This window comes from Dromiciops gliroides, chromosome 2 (assembly GCF_019393635.1).
Source record: "Dromiciops gliroides isolate mDroGli1 chromosome 2, mDroGli1.pri, whole genome shotgun sequence".
In the NCBI taxonomy this organism is placed as follows: domain Eukaryota; kingdom Metazoa; phylum Chordata; class Mammalia; order Microbiotheria; family Microbiotheriidae; genus Dromiciops; species Dromiciops gliroides.
In genome coordinates this window covers 429,737,518-429,753,244 of record NC_057862.1, presented here as the reverse complement: position 1 = coordinate 429,753,244, position 15,727 = coordinate 429,737,518, and the positions used below count along the sequence as shown (strand labels likewise).

The following is a 15,727-nucleotide window of genomic DNA, read 5'->3' as shown; positions in this document are numbered from 1 at the left end:
AAGCTCCTTGCTCTGGTTGAGGTCGAGGAACTCCTGTTTCTCATCACCTTCTCCATTGTTTCCCATTGCTTCTGACCAGATTTTAATCATTTCCATTTGGGGCTCTTGGAGGGTGTTTTGTAAAAGTGGCCAAAGACTTCTGACAAGTGACAAATCTTTATTGGGTTCCATGAGTATATCTGCAGTGACATGACTCAAACTTAATGACCTGATAACTGGACCTAGGAATGAGACCAGTGAAGAAGGAGAGAGCTAGCCAGAATCAGTGCCACCATCCTCTAGCATGTGGCTCAGAGCCATGCTGCAAATGCCACAGGAACATTTTGGAGAGAGCCAGTTTGTTGGTTCAGTAGTCTCTGGATGCCTAAGTAACTCCCTGTTTGTTAAACCAGGAATTTTTTTTTTTACAGTAAGCTCTTTAAGCTCACTGAGGCAATGCATTAATTAATTAAACAGTTGTTCAAAGAGCCCATCTTAAAACAGAGAAGTATCTAAGATATCAGAGAATCTGGAATCAGGGAATCTGGTTGACACTCAATGCTCTAAAAATTCAAGACCAGAGTTTTCTAATGAGGTTTAAAATGTTTAAGATCTTTGCAATCATTGATTCCAAAGCCTTTGCCTCACACAAAGAAATTGTTTTGCAATGGTTGCTACCATTTTAAAGATGGCACTATTGGTGATAAGTGAGTTATGGAGCAAAAGTAAGGGATGGTAGATGAAGATAACCTTTGTATTCCATTCGTATCCATGAAATATTTTACAAAGAATTAGACTGTCTCCAGAAGTAGTGGATTCCCCTTCATTGGCCACCTCAACCTCCAGTAACGAGGAATGCTATAGTAAGGATTCCTTTCAATATGGTTTATATTAGATTCGGTGACCTTTAAGGTCCCTTCTAACTCTACAACTTTGAGTTAGACCTTCATCACTTTGGAGAGATCCTCTGTGGAATATTTTGGGAAAGAGCATTGGCAAGAATCACATAGGATGGAAAAGTAAGAGTGGGTTGTAGACTGTGTTGATGGAAGTAACACCCATTGATAAGAATCATTGAGTATAAAAAGATATTTCTGGTAAAACTCTTGTATGCTGAACAAAATTGGATTTACACTGTGAATGCTTCCCAATGATAAATGTAGATATTCCTAACATACAAGATTAACAGAGCTTAGACTGACAGAACCTTGGAGAAAGATTGATCCAACTTCCTCCTTTTATAACTAAGAATACTGCAGGTCCAGAAAAACAGTGCAACTCGAATAACTTTCTACTACACTAGTATGGTTACCTTCTTTAGATGCAGCCTTTGTAGTCTGACACTTCATTGAACTAAGTTGGTAAAGGGAAGCCTTTGGTTAGTAAGACACCATACAGATCAAGGTCCCTCTCAGAAAGAAAGAGGAAATTATTCAGTTGCAAAGTAAAGACTTTAGAAAAGTCCAAATGGATATTATAGAATCATAGGATCCCAGAGTTAGAAAGCATCTCTCAAAAGTTATCTAGGCCAATTTATGCCTGAGCAGAACTCTCTCTACCACAGCTTCAAAGAGTGACCATCCAGGTTCTGCTCAAAGACATCCAGTGAAGGAGAAGTCATTTTCTCCTAGGTCAACCCATTATTCCATGGAAAAGCTCTTGCTAAGCATAGTACTCCAGAATTGTATAGTGCTCATTGTATATGAAAGACATGCTACTGACCCGGTGTCCTCAGGGGACATTTCTGAATTGCATCTCTGCTAATGGAGAAGAGCTGGACAGTGAAATCCACATTCTCTTACCCAGGTCCCCATCTGACCAAAAGTACATGTTCATGAGATGACTATGGTAAGGCTTTGGTTTGAAGTCATGGAATAGAGCAAAGTCAGTTTTTCCATACGAGGTTCAGCCCTTAATCCCTGACTTCATTAGGACTAAGCCCTAAACACTAGAGGGGAAGTTCATGGAAAATGAAAAGAAATGACACGTTATCGCTTTGAGGAATGACTTTGCCACTGGCTTATTTTATTGGCAGCATGACATTACGTACAAACTGCTGTGACCGACATGGTCACAAATCATCAAAAATCACACCAAACCTATAACAATGTCATGTAAGGGCTACAGAAATGAGGGCAAATGATCTAGTATTTGGCACTTTTGCACCTTCTGTGTCGTTTGATGAGTCAGCTGGGTTTGGGAGTTCTCTGGCTCTCCCTCCATGTTTATACTGTCAAGTTTCAACCAGAACAGTCATCGTTTTTCCATTTTGTGAAATCTGGCAGGACACATTTGTTTACATGGGACTTGGCTGGTGTCTAATCTATCTCCCCGTTCTCAAAAGAGCATATCTACTCTGCCTTTGAACATGATAACATTAACGTAGAGCAACATATTTCAAGAGAACTCAAAACATATAATTGTCTCTGTTGGGGCATCAAAGGACTGGCAATAATTGGCTCAAGTTTATGTTGAGTGCTTGGTCTTGTAATGGTACATAAGACAGGTGTCTTTTGGAGGGTTTGTGTTCACAAAATGCCAGCTCTAGATAACCTTTGAATGAAATTAACGATTTAAACCCATTCTTTACCTCTTTTTTTCTGTCCCTTTCAATGGCCTGGGTTAAAGGGTGTATTCTAAAACCTCTAAGAGGTCCTTTCTTTGTTCCTGATTGGCAATATATGAATCATTAAAACATGATTTTATTAATGAGTGCCCAGGGGAACCCCATTCTGGGAAGACCTGCACACCAGGCAGAATTATTTTGGAAAAGGGAGGAAGGATATTAATTTTACCCAGGATGCTGCTCTGAGAATGCCTTTAGTCATGACAATAACAAAGGAGCATCAGACTCTTCAACCACTTTCTTCTACTTCAATTCACCCAGGTAGAACAAAGAAATAAAATGCAAGAATATTGAGTTTGGACCAGGGGAGATAGTAGTGGAGGAAAAGCATGACATAGTCATTTCTTTCTTTAAATTCCCTAGATGGACAGTTGTAGTTACCTGGATAAAGGGATCAGGGGGCTGCTGAAATAGACTTCTAAGGGTCTTACTGTTGGGAACAGCCTTCCTAGATGCAGAAAGTGATCAGGGATTCAGGTTTGTTTCTGCTCATATTTGGGCCCACTTCTAACACACCCATTGTGCCATTTGTCAAAACTGTCATCAGCACTCACAGCTAAAAAAGGCTTCTTCCTGAAGGTTAGCAGCTGCAAAAAGCATTTCTAAGTGGGAAAGCAGGTGAGAAGTCAACAAACACTTTTTTTTTTAAAACCACCAAATCCCCAAACAAACACATACATTCTGGTAACAAAATGGAGAAGTAAAGCAACAACAACTAAAACAACAACAAAAATCAGCATAGGTAAAGGACTAAAACACCCTTACTTACCCTTCCACCCTTCTCTCCATTTGCTCCAGGGAAGCCAGGAAATCCAATAGAACCCTGCAATAAAGTGGTGGGGGGGGGGGAAGGCACATGAAATCAGCTGGGACTGACAGATACTGAAAGATTCTAGGGGAAAATATCTGGTGTTATTGTTAGCCTCCATCAATCCTAACTCACTTCAAAAGAACATATTGAAACTATTTACACCCCAATCCCTCAACATGCATTTCAAAGTCGCAGAATTTCAGAGTGAAAGGAGCCTCCAAACTCATTTGATTCAATGCTTACATGACTGAGAACCTCTTCTCTGACATCCCCAATAAGAAGCTTGCTACTATATCCCAAGGCCGTCCATCTCACTTGTGGCCCGCTCTAATTATTAGGAAGTTTCTCTTTCTATGAAACCAGAATTTGCTTCTCTGAAATTTTCATCCATGGTAGAATAAAGCTAATCCTTCTTTTTCATGATGATCCTTCAAATATTTGGAAAAAAACTATCATATACACCCTATTTCCTTTCTCCACAGTAAAAATCCTTAGTTTCCATAACTCATCTATATACACTATTATCTTGAGACTGCTGAGCACTGGAATGCCCTTTCAGACACTCTCTTGCTTTCAGTGATATCCAAAACTAAATGCAACATCATAGCTAGAGTGTGACAAGGGCAGAATACAATAGGACCATCATCTCTCTTGTTACGGACACACACTCTCTCTTAATGTAGTCTAAGTTTCTATCAATGTTTTTGGCCACCATTTACCACAATTGACTCATATTGATCTTGCAATCCCTGAAAACTTCCAGATTTTTAAGATGGGCTTCATCTCACAGGAATGGAAGACAAGGGACACTTATTTATTCACTAAACAAACATTTATTGAGCATCTGCTACTATATGTATATCTGTATTAGATGATGTGGACAACACAGAGATATGCAGGAAGGTCCCTGCCTTTAGGCATCTTACAGTTCTGTTATATAGCAAAGAATTAGCCGGGTCTCAAACATTTCTGTGGGATTAAAAACCAGGAGAGGGAGACAAAACCTACTTACCTGCTGCTAGTTCACCTGCCTATCATGTCCATTCAGACAAACATGTGAAATACACAGAGCAATTTGTAGCATCCCACTATAAGTTGTATCAATGCTATCATCTAGAAATGAGAATTTTGTATCTGGATATAAATGAAAGTGTTTAGTTCCTTAGTTCCATTGGTCTTATTGAGATATCTAAAATAAATTTACTTGAATAAGTGCAAAGTTACTAATGCAGTTCTCACAGACAAAACACTAATTTCACTAAATTTGTTCAACAAATATTCCTTATAAGCCTACAATATACAAGACACCACACTGAGTGCTAAATCCCTTGTGCCACTATATATTATGCTCTGTATGTCTATATAAGCCCAAGATATTCTCTTTAGCAGGACAGGTATCCAATTCAAGGAGCATCTTCCTGTTCTCTAAGTGAATCGCTTATTTACATTAATCTTCCTGCCTAAATTACAGTCATCCAGTCACATGCTTGGTTTCTAGGCACTTCTTTGAATATGACAAAGCTTGAACTTTAGACCAAGGAGCTAAGCTCAGCTGAAACTCTCATGAACTAAGGCAACTAATTCAGAGGTGAAATCTTAAATACTTATCACCAAGAAGAGCTGTATAATCTGAAGTATGTTTTGTTTCTAATTCCTTCCAAAGAGAATCATAGCATCAGTAGCTGGCAGCAACTTCATAGATAATCTAGTCTGATGCCTTCATTTTCAGAAGGAGAAAACTGAAGCTCAGAGGTTAAATGCATTGCCCAAAGTCACAAAGCTAGTAATTAGGAGAGCTGGAATTCAGATCTGTTCTTTTGACTCCAAATCCATTTTTTTCTAGTATACATCTCTGCTTCATTCTGCCTTGTAAGAGATTTGTTTTGATGTTTGGGTTTTGGTACTAACATGTGTGTGCACATGCACACACATACTTATAGGTTAAAGTCTCGGTTGTCACATTTTCAAAAAGCTATTTGGAACTCTGGAATAGGTTTTCCATATTAGGCAGAGGACGATGGAAAAAAATGCTGACTCAGCGGTCAGAAGACAGATTTTAGTCCTGGCTTTACCATTTACCACCTGCTTGACCTTGGGTATTTAATCTCTCTGGACCCCTGCTGCCTCATCTGTTAAATAAGGGAGGTGGATCAGATGACCTCCAAAGTCCCTTACAGTTCTACATCTTATGATACCTATAATCTATATGTCTACACACAGGTACACACACACACACACACACACACATGCTCATATTCTGTTCTCTCTCTCTCTCTCTCTCCCTCTCACCCAGCCTCCTCTTGTCACTCCCTTCTCCTCCCATTCCATCCCGGGGCCAACAATTTGACAATGTATGCGTTGGTGGCTAAAGAGATAATTGCCTGGATGCCAACCTTTTTCTTATTTCATATGTATACAGAGAGCCTTGCAGTTTATAGCTGCAGTGGGAGTTGCAGGGCCTGCCACAGATAGATGTTTTCATAAATCACATAATGCTCCCCTTGCCCTAATGCCTCCACTGCATATAAATGATGTGCTTACATATTGTAGGTGTGACGATTAGTATTCCATAGAACTGTTTTGAATCGATCTTTCCTTAACCAGGGTGACATTCCTGAGGACTCCTGTCGCAGCCCACTCGCTTTCCTTTGTTAGTATGACTGAGTATAGTCAAACTCCGTTAGGCAGCCAGCTAAAGGTGTCTTAGAATAGGCATCATATGTAAATGCACTACAGAGATGAAACACTCTTTTGCTGTTAATTATGTCTCCAGTGTCAGGCAGCCAGTTATTTTTTTTTAAGGAAGAACCATGAATAATAAAACATGGAGTTCGGATAAAATAATTTTTAAATAGTTCCCAAAGCCTCTAGGAGCTGTTAGAATTAGGCTAGAACATGATTTCACGTGAGAAAAGTTCTTGTCTTTCGTTTACACTTGGTTCCTGGCAAATGACCTTCAAATCTCCAAAGTGTTTCTTCCTGATCGCAGATTAGGTTTTGCAAGCTTTGAACATCTGCAACTTGATAGCTGATATCAACCAAATGATGCTGTGGAAGGCAAGGCAAACAATCCAGCTTTGGATGTGCTTAGTGGGATGTATTCACTCTCCATTCTCACTTGAGTGAGTTCCACTACAGAACAGGCCTCAGTTTCCAACTAGGCTATAAATATGCAGGGGTCCAGAAGCAAAGACACACTTTAAAAAGCAAAATGAATCCCCAGAAAAAAAGGTCATGCTTCGTGATGGAGAAGAAGCAAGAGTGTGAAAGAAAGGAGTGAAGGAAGCTAGAGACCAAAGGAAGAGATTGGCATGAGCCATACATATAATTGAGAGGAAGCATCTAACCCACTCTCAAGTTACCTTTGGACCTTGTCTTCCAGGGTAGCCTGGTAAGCCTGGGACTCCAAGTTTTCCCTAGAATAGAAACAGAAACACTGAACGTTGAGTTTGGGGGCAAGCTTTATATTTATATTGAAGTACAGACAGAATACAAACACTTGTTTGGAAGGTGATATGGGAGAAATACAGTTTCTGAGAGCTTAGGAATGCAGAAGATACATGCAAGCCAGTTTTCTTCAAGGGTGATATTTCTAAGCTTTGATAAGCTGATGTTAGCCAGACAAAGGCAATGATTTATAAGTAGGAAAAACTAAAGTGATCCGATTCACAGCCCTGTAGTGAAACTGTCTGAACTGATAGCCGGGATGAAGATACATTTATCATGTCCTATAGCCTCGTGAGGAATGGTTCCTAGCAATTATAACTGCTCACATTCATACAGCGCTTCACATTCTTTCATTTGATTCTATCAAGTCAAATTACACATAGTTGGGGAAACTGTGTGCTCAGCTCAATGCCTAGGCACTGTGGGGGAAAGAGAGAAAGAGAAGACATGGCCCCCGCCCTCAGGGGACATGTTAACTGAGTGGGCAATAACTTCACATATGAAACAATGACAGACCCTAAAGGATCAAGGATGAGCTTTGTGCTCTGGGAGTTGAGAAAAATATGTCTGCTCAGGGAAAGGCTCAGTTACTCAATCAATAAATCAATGAATCAATAAGCATTATTAAAAACCTGCTATGGACCAGATATTAGCCTAGGCACTGGCAATACAAACTGAAAGAAAGAAACAATTCCTATTCTCAGAGTGCTTACATTTGAATGGGTAAGACAAGAAATACAAATATCAAGAGAAAAAATATAAATTAGTTAAATATAAGATGGTGTGGGAGGCAGAGCCCCAGCAGTTGGGAGAATCTGGAAAGGTTTCCTAGAAGAGGTGATGATTCAACTGAATCCTGAAGGAAACCAGAATTTCAGAGTCAGAGGGAAAGAAGGAATGCATGGGACATTGAGGGACAGCCAGAGCCAAGGCACAGAGATGGGAAATGTTTGGATCCTGATGTGCAGGAGGGGAGGGGATGTAGAATAAGGTTGGGAAGATAGGTTGGCACAGGTTGTGAAGCAGTTTAAAAGCTAAATCGAGAAGTTGATATTTTATCATAGAGGTAATAAGGAGCCTCTGAAATTGATTAATTAGGAAAGTAACAGATCTGTGCTTAAGTCACTCTAATGGTATCGTGGAAAATGATCTGCAGTCAAAAGAGACTTGAGCTAGGAAGGTTAATTATAAGACCATTGCAATAATCCATGATGGGGGATGAGAGGTCTGAACTAAAGTGCTCAGAGACATTAGCCTCAGAAGTGTATCAATCAGTTCCCCAAAGTTCAGCAGGTAATGGAGGGAGGGAGGGAGGGAGGGAGGGAGGGAGGGAGAGAGAGAGAGAGAGAGAGAGAGAGAGAGAGAGAGAGAGAGAGAGAGAGAGAGAGAGAGAGAGAGAGAGAGAAAGAGAGAGAGAATATTAAGAATAGTGTAGAAAAGTAATTTGAATCAAGAAATTACAGCTAGATCTCAATGTTGGTTGGATCCAAACAACTCCAAGAAGTAGATAGAAGTAGAGAGGGGATGAGAAAAGTGTCTGATATGAGCCTTCCTGAGCTCAAATTGGAAGAAAGATGAAGATTCTTTCCTCCTCAATCTCACCATCCTTTCCCAACTAAGATTTACCTTTTCTCCAGCAGGACCAAGAGGACCTGGGTCACCATTAGGACCACCACGACCTTTTGGACCTTCGGGGCCATCTTCTCCTCTTGGGCCAGGTGGCCCAATCTCACCCTATGAATAAAACAAAAACATAAATCAGAGCTGAGGAGGACACCAAAAAACATTTCTCCTTCCTCAGCCCCTTTTCATCCCCCATAAAACATCCCATCTTCCACTACGCCTGCCTTGCTCAGCATCTGCAATAGGAGATGGGAGCCATTGAGCACCTCATGGAAAGTAGCACTTTGGTTTTCCTTCTGCCTCCTGCCTCAATGAAGCAGATGACAAATTTCCATTGTTACAGGCAAAGAGGAGCTATTGTATGGTAAATTATAGGCCTGCATTCAGTTAGCTATGTTGGATTCATTGTATGGAGGTTGAGTTGCTATTTTTCTCAGACTGTGGGATCCTACACCTCAATTATCTCCTCTAAATCTAGTGCCTCTTGGCTAAAATAACTTGGGTTCACAACGGCTGTACTCAATTCACTCTTCCAGAAATACTTCAGAATCTCCCAAGTAATCTCTGGCAAGAGGGTATGGAAAGGGACTAATTTTTTTGCTCAGAAATTCCGTAAGATGTGAACAATCCAGACTCCTACTTAGAAAATGGTTAGAAATGGACTGCCTGTTAATGGGTTCTCCCCTGAGATTTTTTTTATTAAGGTAGCTATAAAACAGCTGCCAAAAACCACAAACTACAACAACAAAGCATATGGCCTGGGAAAAAAAGCCAATGACTTACTTATTCACAATTTCTTGGGTCCTAAAGGAATATCAAATAACCCATGATCTCTAAGCAGGCCTATTCTATTTTCACATTCATGCTCAAACAATAACAACAACAACAACAACAATCCCAAATAAGAAACTCTATGAATGGTAAATAAGGACTAGCTCTTTCCTTTGAGTACATATATTTTTATGATCTCTTTTAGAGCCAAGGAGGGTCCTTTCAACGGGAACTCCAAATAGATGCACTTAAATCTTCAAAAGGGAAGAACATATTGGATATTTCATGTCATGTTGATATATACATAGGTAGCAGCAAGGGATTATCAGAATGAGAAACAGTATAGATTTCAGGTTCCCTGGTCTCCAAGGAAAGCTCCAGAATCCTTAGGCTATTTCCAGTTTGTCTATCCAGGATGTAATTATTTAATATGAGGTACAGATCCCTTTATTTACCATTTTTTAAAATATATATAGATATAGAATGTTTGTCTATTGTCTGTCAGATTATGGTAAAAACAGATTAAAATGCTACTTAGTTGAGCTATCTCTTGAAAAAACACCTGGACCATTACTTTACAAGGAAATAATTACAGTGGCAGGAAGGCAAGATCAACTCTCAGCGGACATATTTCTATACCAAGTGTGCTCTATAGCTACTGTGACTGCCTGCAATCTTAGAGAAATTTCTTTCTTTTTTTCCCTCCCTCCCTCCCTCCCTTCTTTCCTTCCTTCCTTCCTCCCTCCCTCCCTCCCTTCCTTCCTTCCTTCCTTCCTTCCTCCCTTCTTTCCTCCCTCTCTCTCCCTCTCTCTCTCTTTCCCTTTTCTTTTTCTCCCCTAGCAGCCTATTCATTCTGAGGCTGTTAGTGAGACTTCACAGCTCTCATGCTAAGGCGTCTTGCCCTGTGTTGCTCCAGATAGGAATCTGACTTGAGACAGATTTCTGCTTCATTTGCATTACCCTCTTCTCATATATACATGAGAGCACAAGCTGGTGGCCCTGTGGGGTGTGTGTGTGTGTGTGTGTGTGTGTGTGTGTGTGTGTGTTCGTACGCGTGCGTGTGCTTGTGAGCAGCCCATTGAACCCTATTTTCCCTCAGCAAAGCTTCATCTGTAGCAGAACTGAAATATTCATTACAAAAGCAAGGTGGGTTGTTACAACTTCTTTCCCTCACATCCCAAAAGAGAATGACAGAACACAAGAATTTTTCAAGTCCTGGTAAATAGTCATTGTGGATGCAAGGGCTTATGCCATGTAAAGTAACATGAGTCTGGAGTGGTAGAAAAGGCACTGAGAGCCAGGGGATCTCGTTGTAGTCCAAACTGTACCACCAACTTGCTGTGCGACCTTGGGCAAGTAACTTTCCTGCTTTGTGCATTTTTCTTTATCTGTAAAAGGATGGGAGTTGGAGCAATAGTTTGGCTCTATTTAAGATTCCTTTCTGCTCTGGCATCCTATTGCTCTCCCGTATCCCAAAGAAGGCACTAGGATTTTCAGCCATATACATAAAGACAATCATTCTAAACTCCCCGACTGCAAAAGAGAAGATATTGCAAACTCTAAATACTCACTCGGTCTCCTTTAATGCCCATGTCACCTTTAAATCCAGGAAATCCATCTTCACCCTGAATAATGGGAAAGGAAAAAAAAACCACATATGTAAAGAATGGATATAGAGACATGTACAATATGGTTGTTTTCCAATTCACACATCTATTCTACATGATTATGTGCTACCTATATAAATTAAAAGATAATACAATTCTCATCCAAATATATTTCATTATGAACCCTGAGTCCATCAACTCATGTTTCATCATCGTCCACCCCAGTTTTAAAAGGTTTCATAGAAGGACCAGTATGGTCATGCTTTTATTTCATTTCTACTAACAGCTTTCTGATGCCACCAGCCTAGATGACCTGCTAACCTGGAGTGATGTGTGTGTGTATGTGTGTGTGCATGCACACACACAAGTATATCATGTTGTGTGTATATATATATATATATATACACACACACAAATATAAATATACACATATATATCTATACGTATCTCTCTCTTTCTCTATCTATCTATCATCTTTTTCCCCATGCTTTGGAGTTAGGAACTCTCTGAAGTAATCTTGAGGACTCCTAGAGAATATAGAATAGATGGTAATCCTACTCTAAAGTGACATCAGAAGCCCTTAAATCTATTTGTTGTTATTATCTTAGATTCCCCTTTAGTCTGGCCTGCACATCCCCTACCAAGGGACTATCAGGGAGGAAAATGTAAAAAAGCCATCTATGCTGGAGCTTCTACTATCACAGAGAGCTGGGCATAGCATTTCTATTCCCATTACAAGGAAGAAGATTTCAGGACTTCTTTAGTTGTCTATTCCATCTGTACTCTCACCATGGATTTAGAGGAAGAGGCCTAAAGAAAAATATCCAGACAATGAAACCAAGCCAAGTTGTAAACGTTCAAGGTCCCGACTTGGGGAGCTCATATGTCAAGGAAAAACACAATTCTTGATGAAATGATGAGGGCACTGCTGTCACCAACCATCAGCATGTCCCCTGCCAGGGCCCGTGTCTTTGACATCTGTATAAATGCTGGCAACTTATCAGTAACAACCACAATTATTCTGGAGCATTGTAGAGCCTGTTTTTCCCCCTCCAGAACTGTTTCATACTCAACTTCAACAGAGCTCAAAGGATACTGTCAATAATTCCTACAGAATTGAAGCTTTCAGAGCTGAACCCACTCTGTACCATTTCAAACAATGAGTACAAACATGTGTCTTTCTGTCAAATGTGCCAGTGCTAATGTCCAATTAAGGCCAATTAATCAGATTATGTACCTATTGGGTGCTTCTGGTATAATGGTGTTCATAAAAGCCATTTGTCTTAGTGTTTTGCCCCTTAGAAGCGTTCATTCTATATAAACAGGGACTATGCCATCTAACCTTTCTATCTCCTCTAGCAACAAGGAACATGTTTTCTCCATAATTCAGGAAAGGGGGTCTTAAGCTTTTTGGGTATTTCATGGACCCCTCTAGTGGTCTGGTAAAGTCCTCCTCAGAATAATGTTTTTAAATGCATGAAATAAAATGCATAGGATTAAGAATCTCTGCTTTAGGAGTTAAAAATGTTAAATGGGGGACAGCTAGGTGGCGCAGCAGATAAAGCACCGGCCCTGGATTCAGGAGTACCTGAGTTCAAATCCAGCCTCAGACACTTGACACTTACTAGCTGTGTGACGCTGGGCAAGTCACTTAACCCCCATTGCCCCGAAAAAAAAATGTTAAATGAAGGACTTAATGAAAGATTATATGCCTGGTCCTGTTCGGGAAGCTAATAATACAAGAATGTTCTTTTAGTGGGATGGGGGTGAGTTAGCAGGTAGTGACAAAGGGGCAAAAAACTTTTGCATGTGTTTTTTTTAAAGAAAACACCATTAATAAAACATTAACAAATACACAGAAGAAAGCCAAAGTAGTTCAAAAGGGAGCAAAAACAAACAGGATGATTTTGTTACTATCTTGTTAAATTAATGTATGCTTAAAAAACAAACTGCATGAAGCAGAAATTCAGATTGTTATATAATTCTCTTATTTGTTCTTTGCATATTGGAATATTTGTTGATAATTGTTAAATTCATAATAAAAAATAAGGATAAAACTGTCTCTTTTGTCAATGTACTTAAATCCAAGAAAAAACCTTTGAACTTGGTTAAGTAGTCCCTTAAGAGACAGTTGGTCAGCTAGATGGCACAGAGTACCAGGTCTAAAGTCAGGCTGACTCATCTTCATGAGTTCAAATCTGGCCTCAGATACTATCTATATGTCAGTGTTCATCTCAAATGAGATAATGTAGGTAGAGGGCTTTGCAAACTATAGAGGCATCATTTTTTTTGTCTTTCTGTCCAGGAACAATATCTATCCAGATTGAAATCAGCTGCCTTCAAAATCCTGGAGAGCCAAAATCCAGCATGGCTCAGTGATGCTCTTCTAACTAAAGACCCAAACACTTGGGTAGATGTCAGAAACCAGAGGACAATTCACCTCAGTCTGCCAAAATGCTTTCCAAAAAATATACTCACCTTTTCACCCTTAGTGCCTTTCAAACCACGGATGCCATCTGCCCCCTATGCAGAAAATAAGAGGAAGACATCACACATTTTATCCTTTAATACACATGAATAAAGAGACTTTGTACAATGCAAAGATCTTAGACTTACAACGAAGCCCCAGGGTTCTGGGAATCCATTGATCTCTTAGTTGCCTATAGGAGATGCCCAGGCCTCCATCAGGCAAATATAAGTCCTGCTCTATGCTGACTCTCTAGGAATGGGGTTTCCTTGGACATGAGGATCTCCAGGCCTGCCTGTAACACAGTTCTTCTAAACTCATTTTGAAATCATGCAGAAAAGGGGGCATTGCTATGGAGTAGTCAGGAGGATAACCATGAGATTTGTCATCATTGAAGAGGAAAGATGGCAGAAAGGGGGCTTCTCAACTGGCACAGAAGAGGTGGACTACAGTCCACCACCATATAGTGGTAGAATGGGGTATGCATCTTCAGATAGGCCCAATATGTTGATTTGTTTTTCTTGACTAAACTAATTGCTCAAAGAGTTTAATTGGGGAATGGGGAGGCAGGGAATAGCTTGGAAGTAGCAATGATATTGTTGTTGTTGTTGTTTTTAAATTTATGAAAGTATTTTATTATTTTCCAGTTATTTGTAGAGATAGTTTTCAACATTTGTTTTCATATGATTACTAGTTTCAATTTTTTCCCTCCCTTCCCTAGACAGCAAGTAATCTGATATAGGCTATATATGTACAATCACATTAAACATATTTCTGCATAAGTCATGTTATAAGAGAAGAATCAGAGCAAAAAGGAAAAACCTCAAAGAAGAAAAACAACAGCACCAAAAACAAAGAAATACTATGGTTCAATCTGCATCTATATTCCACAGTTCTTTTTTTCTGGGTTTGGAGAGCCTTTTCCATCATTAGTCCTTTGGAACTATCTTGTACTATGGTATTGCTGAGAAGAATCAAGTCTATCACAGTTGATCAACACATAATGTTGATAATACTATGTACGATGTTCTTCTGGTTCTGCTAATCTCACTCATCATCAGTTCATGCAAGTCTTTCCAGGTTTCTCTGAACTCTTCCTGCTCATTGTTTCTTATGACACAGTAGAATTCCATTACATTCATATACCACAAATTGTCCAGTCACTCCCCAGTTGATGGGCAGCCCCTCAATTTCCAAATCCTTGCCACCACAAAAAGAGCAGCTATGAATATTTTTGTACATGTGGGTCCTTTTCCCTTTTTAATGATCTCTTTGGGGAAAAGACCCAAGAGTGGTATTGCTGGGTCAAAGGGTATGCACAGCTCTATAGCCCTTTGGGTATAATTCCAAATTGCTCTCCAGAATGGTTGGATCAGTTCACAGCTCCACCAACAATGCATTAGTGTTCCAATTTCTCCATAGCTTTTCCAACATTTATTATTTTCCTTTTTTGTCATATTAGCCAATCTGATAGGTGTCAGATGGTATCTCAGAGTTGTTTTTAATTTGCATTTCTCTAATCAATAGTGATTTAGAGCATTTTTTCATATGGGAATAGATAGCTTTGATTTCTTCATCAGAAAACTGCTTGTTCATATCCTTTGACCATTTCTCAATTGGGGAATGACTTGGATCCTTATATATTTGATTTAGTTCCTGATATATTTTAGAAATGAGGCCTTTATCAGAAGTATTGGCTATAAAATTTGTTTTTTTTTCTTCCCCCCTTCTGATTTTGGATGCTTTGCTTCTGTTTATACAAAACTTTTTAATTTAATGTAATCAAAATCATCCATTTTGCATTTCATTATATTCTCTATCTCTTGTTTGGTCATAACTGTTCTCCTTTCCAAAGATCTAAAAGGTAAACTATTCCTTCCTCTCCTAATTTACCTATGGTATCACCTTTTATGTCTAAATCATGTACCCATTTTGACTTTATTTTAGTATAAGGTGTAAGATGTTGGTCTATGCCTAATTTCTGCTATACTATTTTCCAGTTTTCCCAACAGTTTTTATCAAATACTGAGTTCCTAGCCCAGAAGCTGGAGTCTTTGGGTTTATCAAACAGTACATTACTAAAGTCATTTACTTCTGTGTCTCCTGTGCCTAACCTATTCCATTGATCCTCCACTCTATTTCTTAGCCAGTATCAAATAGTTTTGGTGACTGCCGCTTTATAGTAAAGCTTCAAATTTGGTACAGCTATCCCACCTTCCTGTGCATTTTTTTTTTCATTATTTCCCTTGATATTCTTGACCTTTTGTTTTTCCAGATGAATTTTGTTACTATTTTTTCTAACTCTATAAAATAGTTTTTAGGTAGTCTTATTGGTATGGCACTGAATAAATAAATTAATTTAGGCAGAATTGTCATTTTGTTGTTTTTTTTAAGAC

General features: G+C 39.3%; 1 protein-coding gene across 1 annotated transcript in view; it reads right to left on the bottom strand.

Annotated features, from left to right (window-relative positions):
* Positions 1-15,727, bottom strand: part of COL5A1 (collagen type V alpha 1 chain) — a 298,612-nt gene that overhangs the window by 70,709 nt on the left and 212,176 nt on the right. Inside the window, exons 28-32 of the mRNA XM_043985817.1 lie at positions 13,343-13,387; positions 10,829-10,882; positions 8,490-8,597; positions 6,779-6,832; positions 3,375-3,428 (exon numbers count right to left, since the gene is read on the bottom strand). Of these exons, the coding sequence (XP_043841752.1) occupies positions 3,375-3,428; positions 6,779-6,832; positions 8,490-8,597; positions 10,829-10,882; positions 13,343-13,387 (315 nt within the window). The remainder of the gene's footprint in view (positions 1-3,374; positions 3,429-6,778; positions 6,833-8,489; positions 8,598-10,828; positions 10,883-13,342; positions 13,388-15,727) is intronic.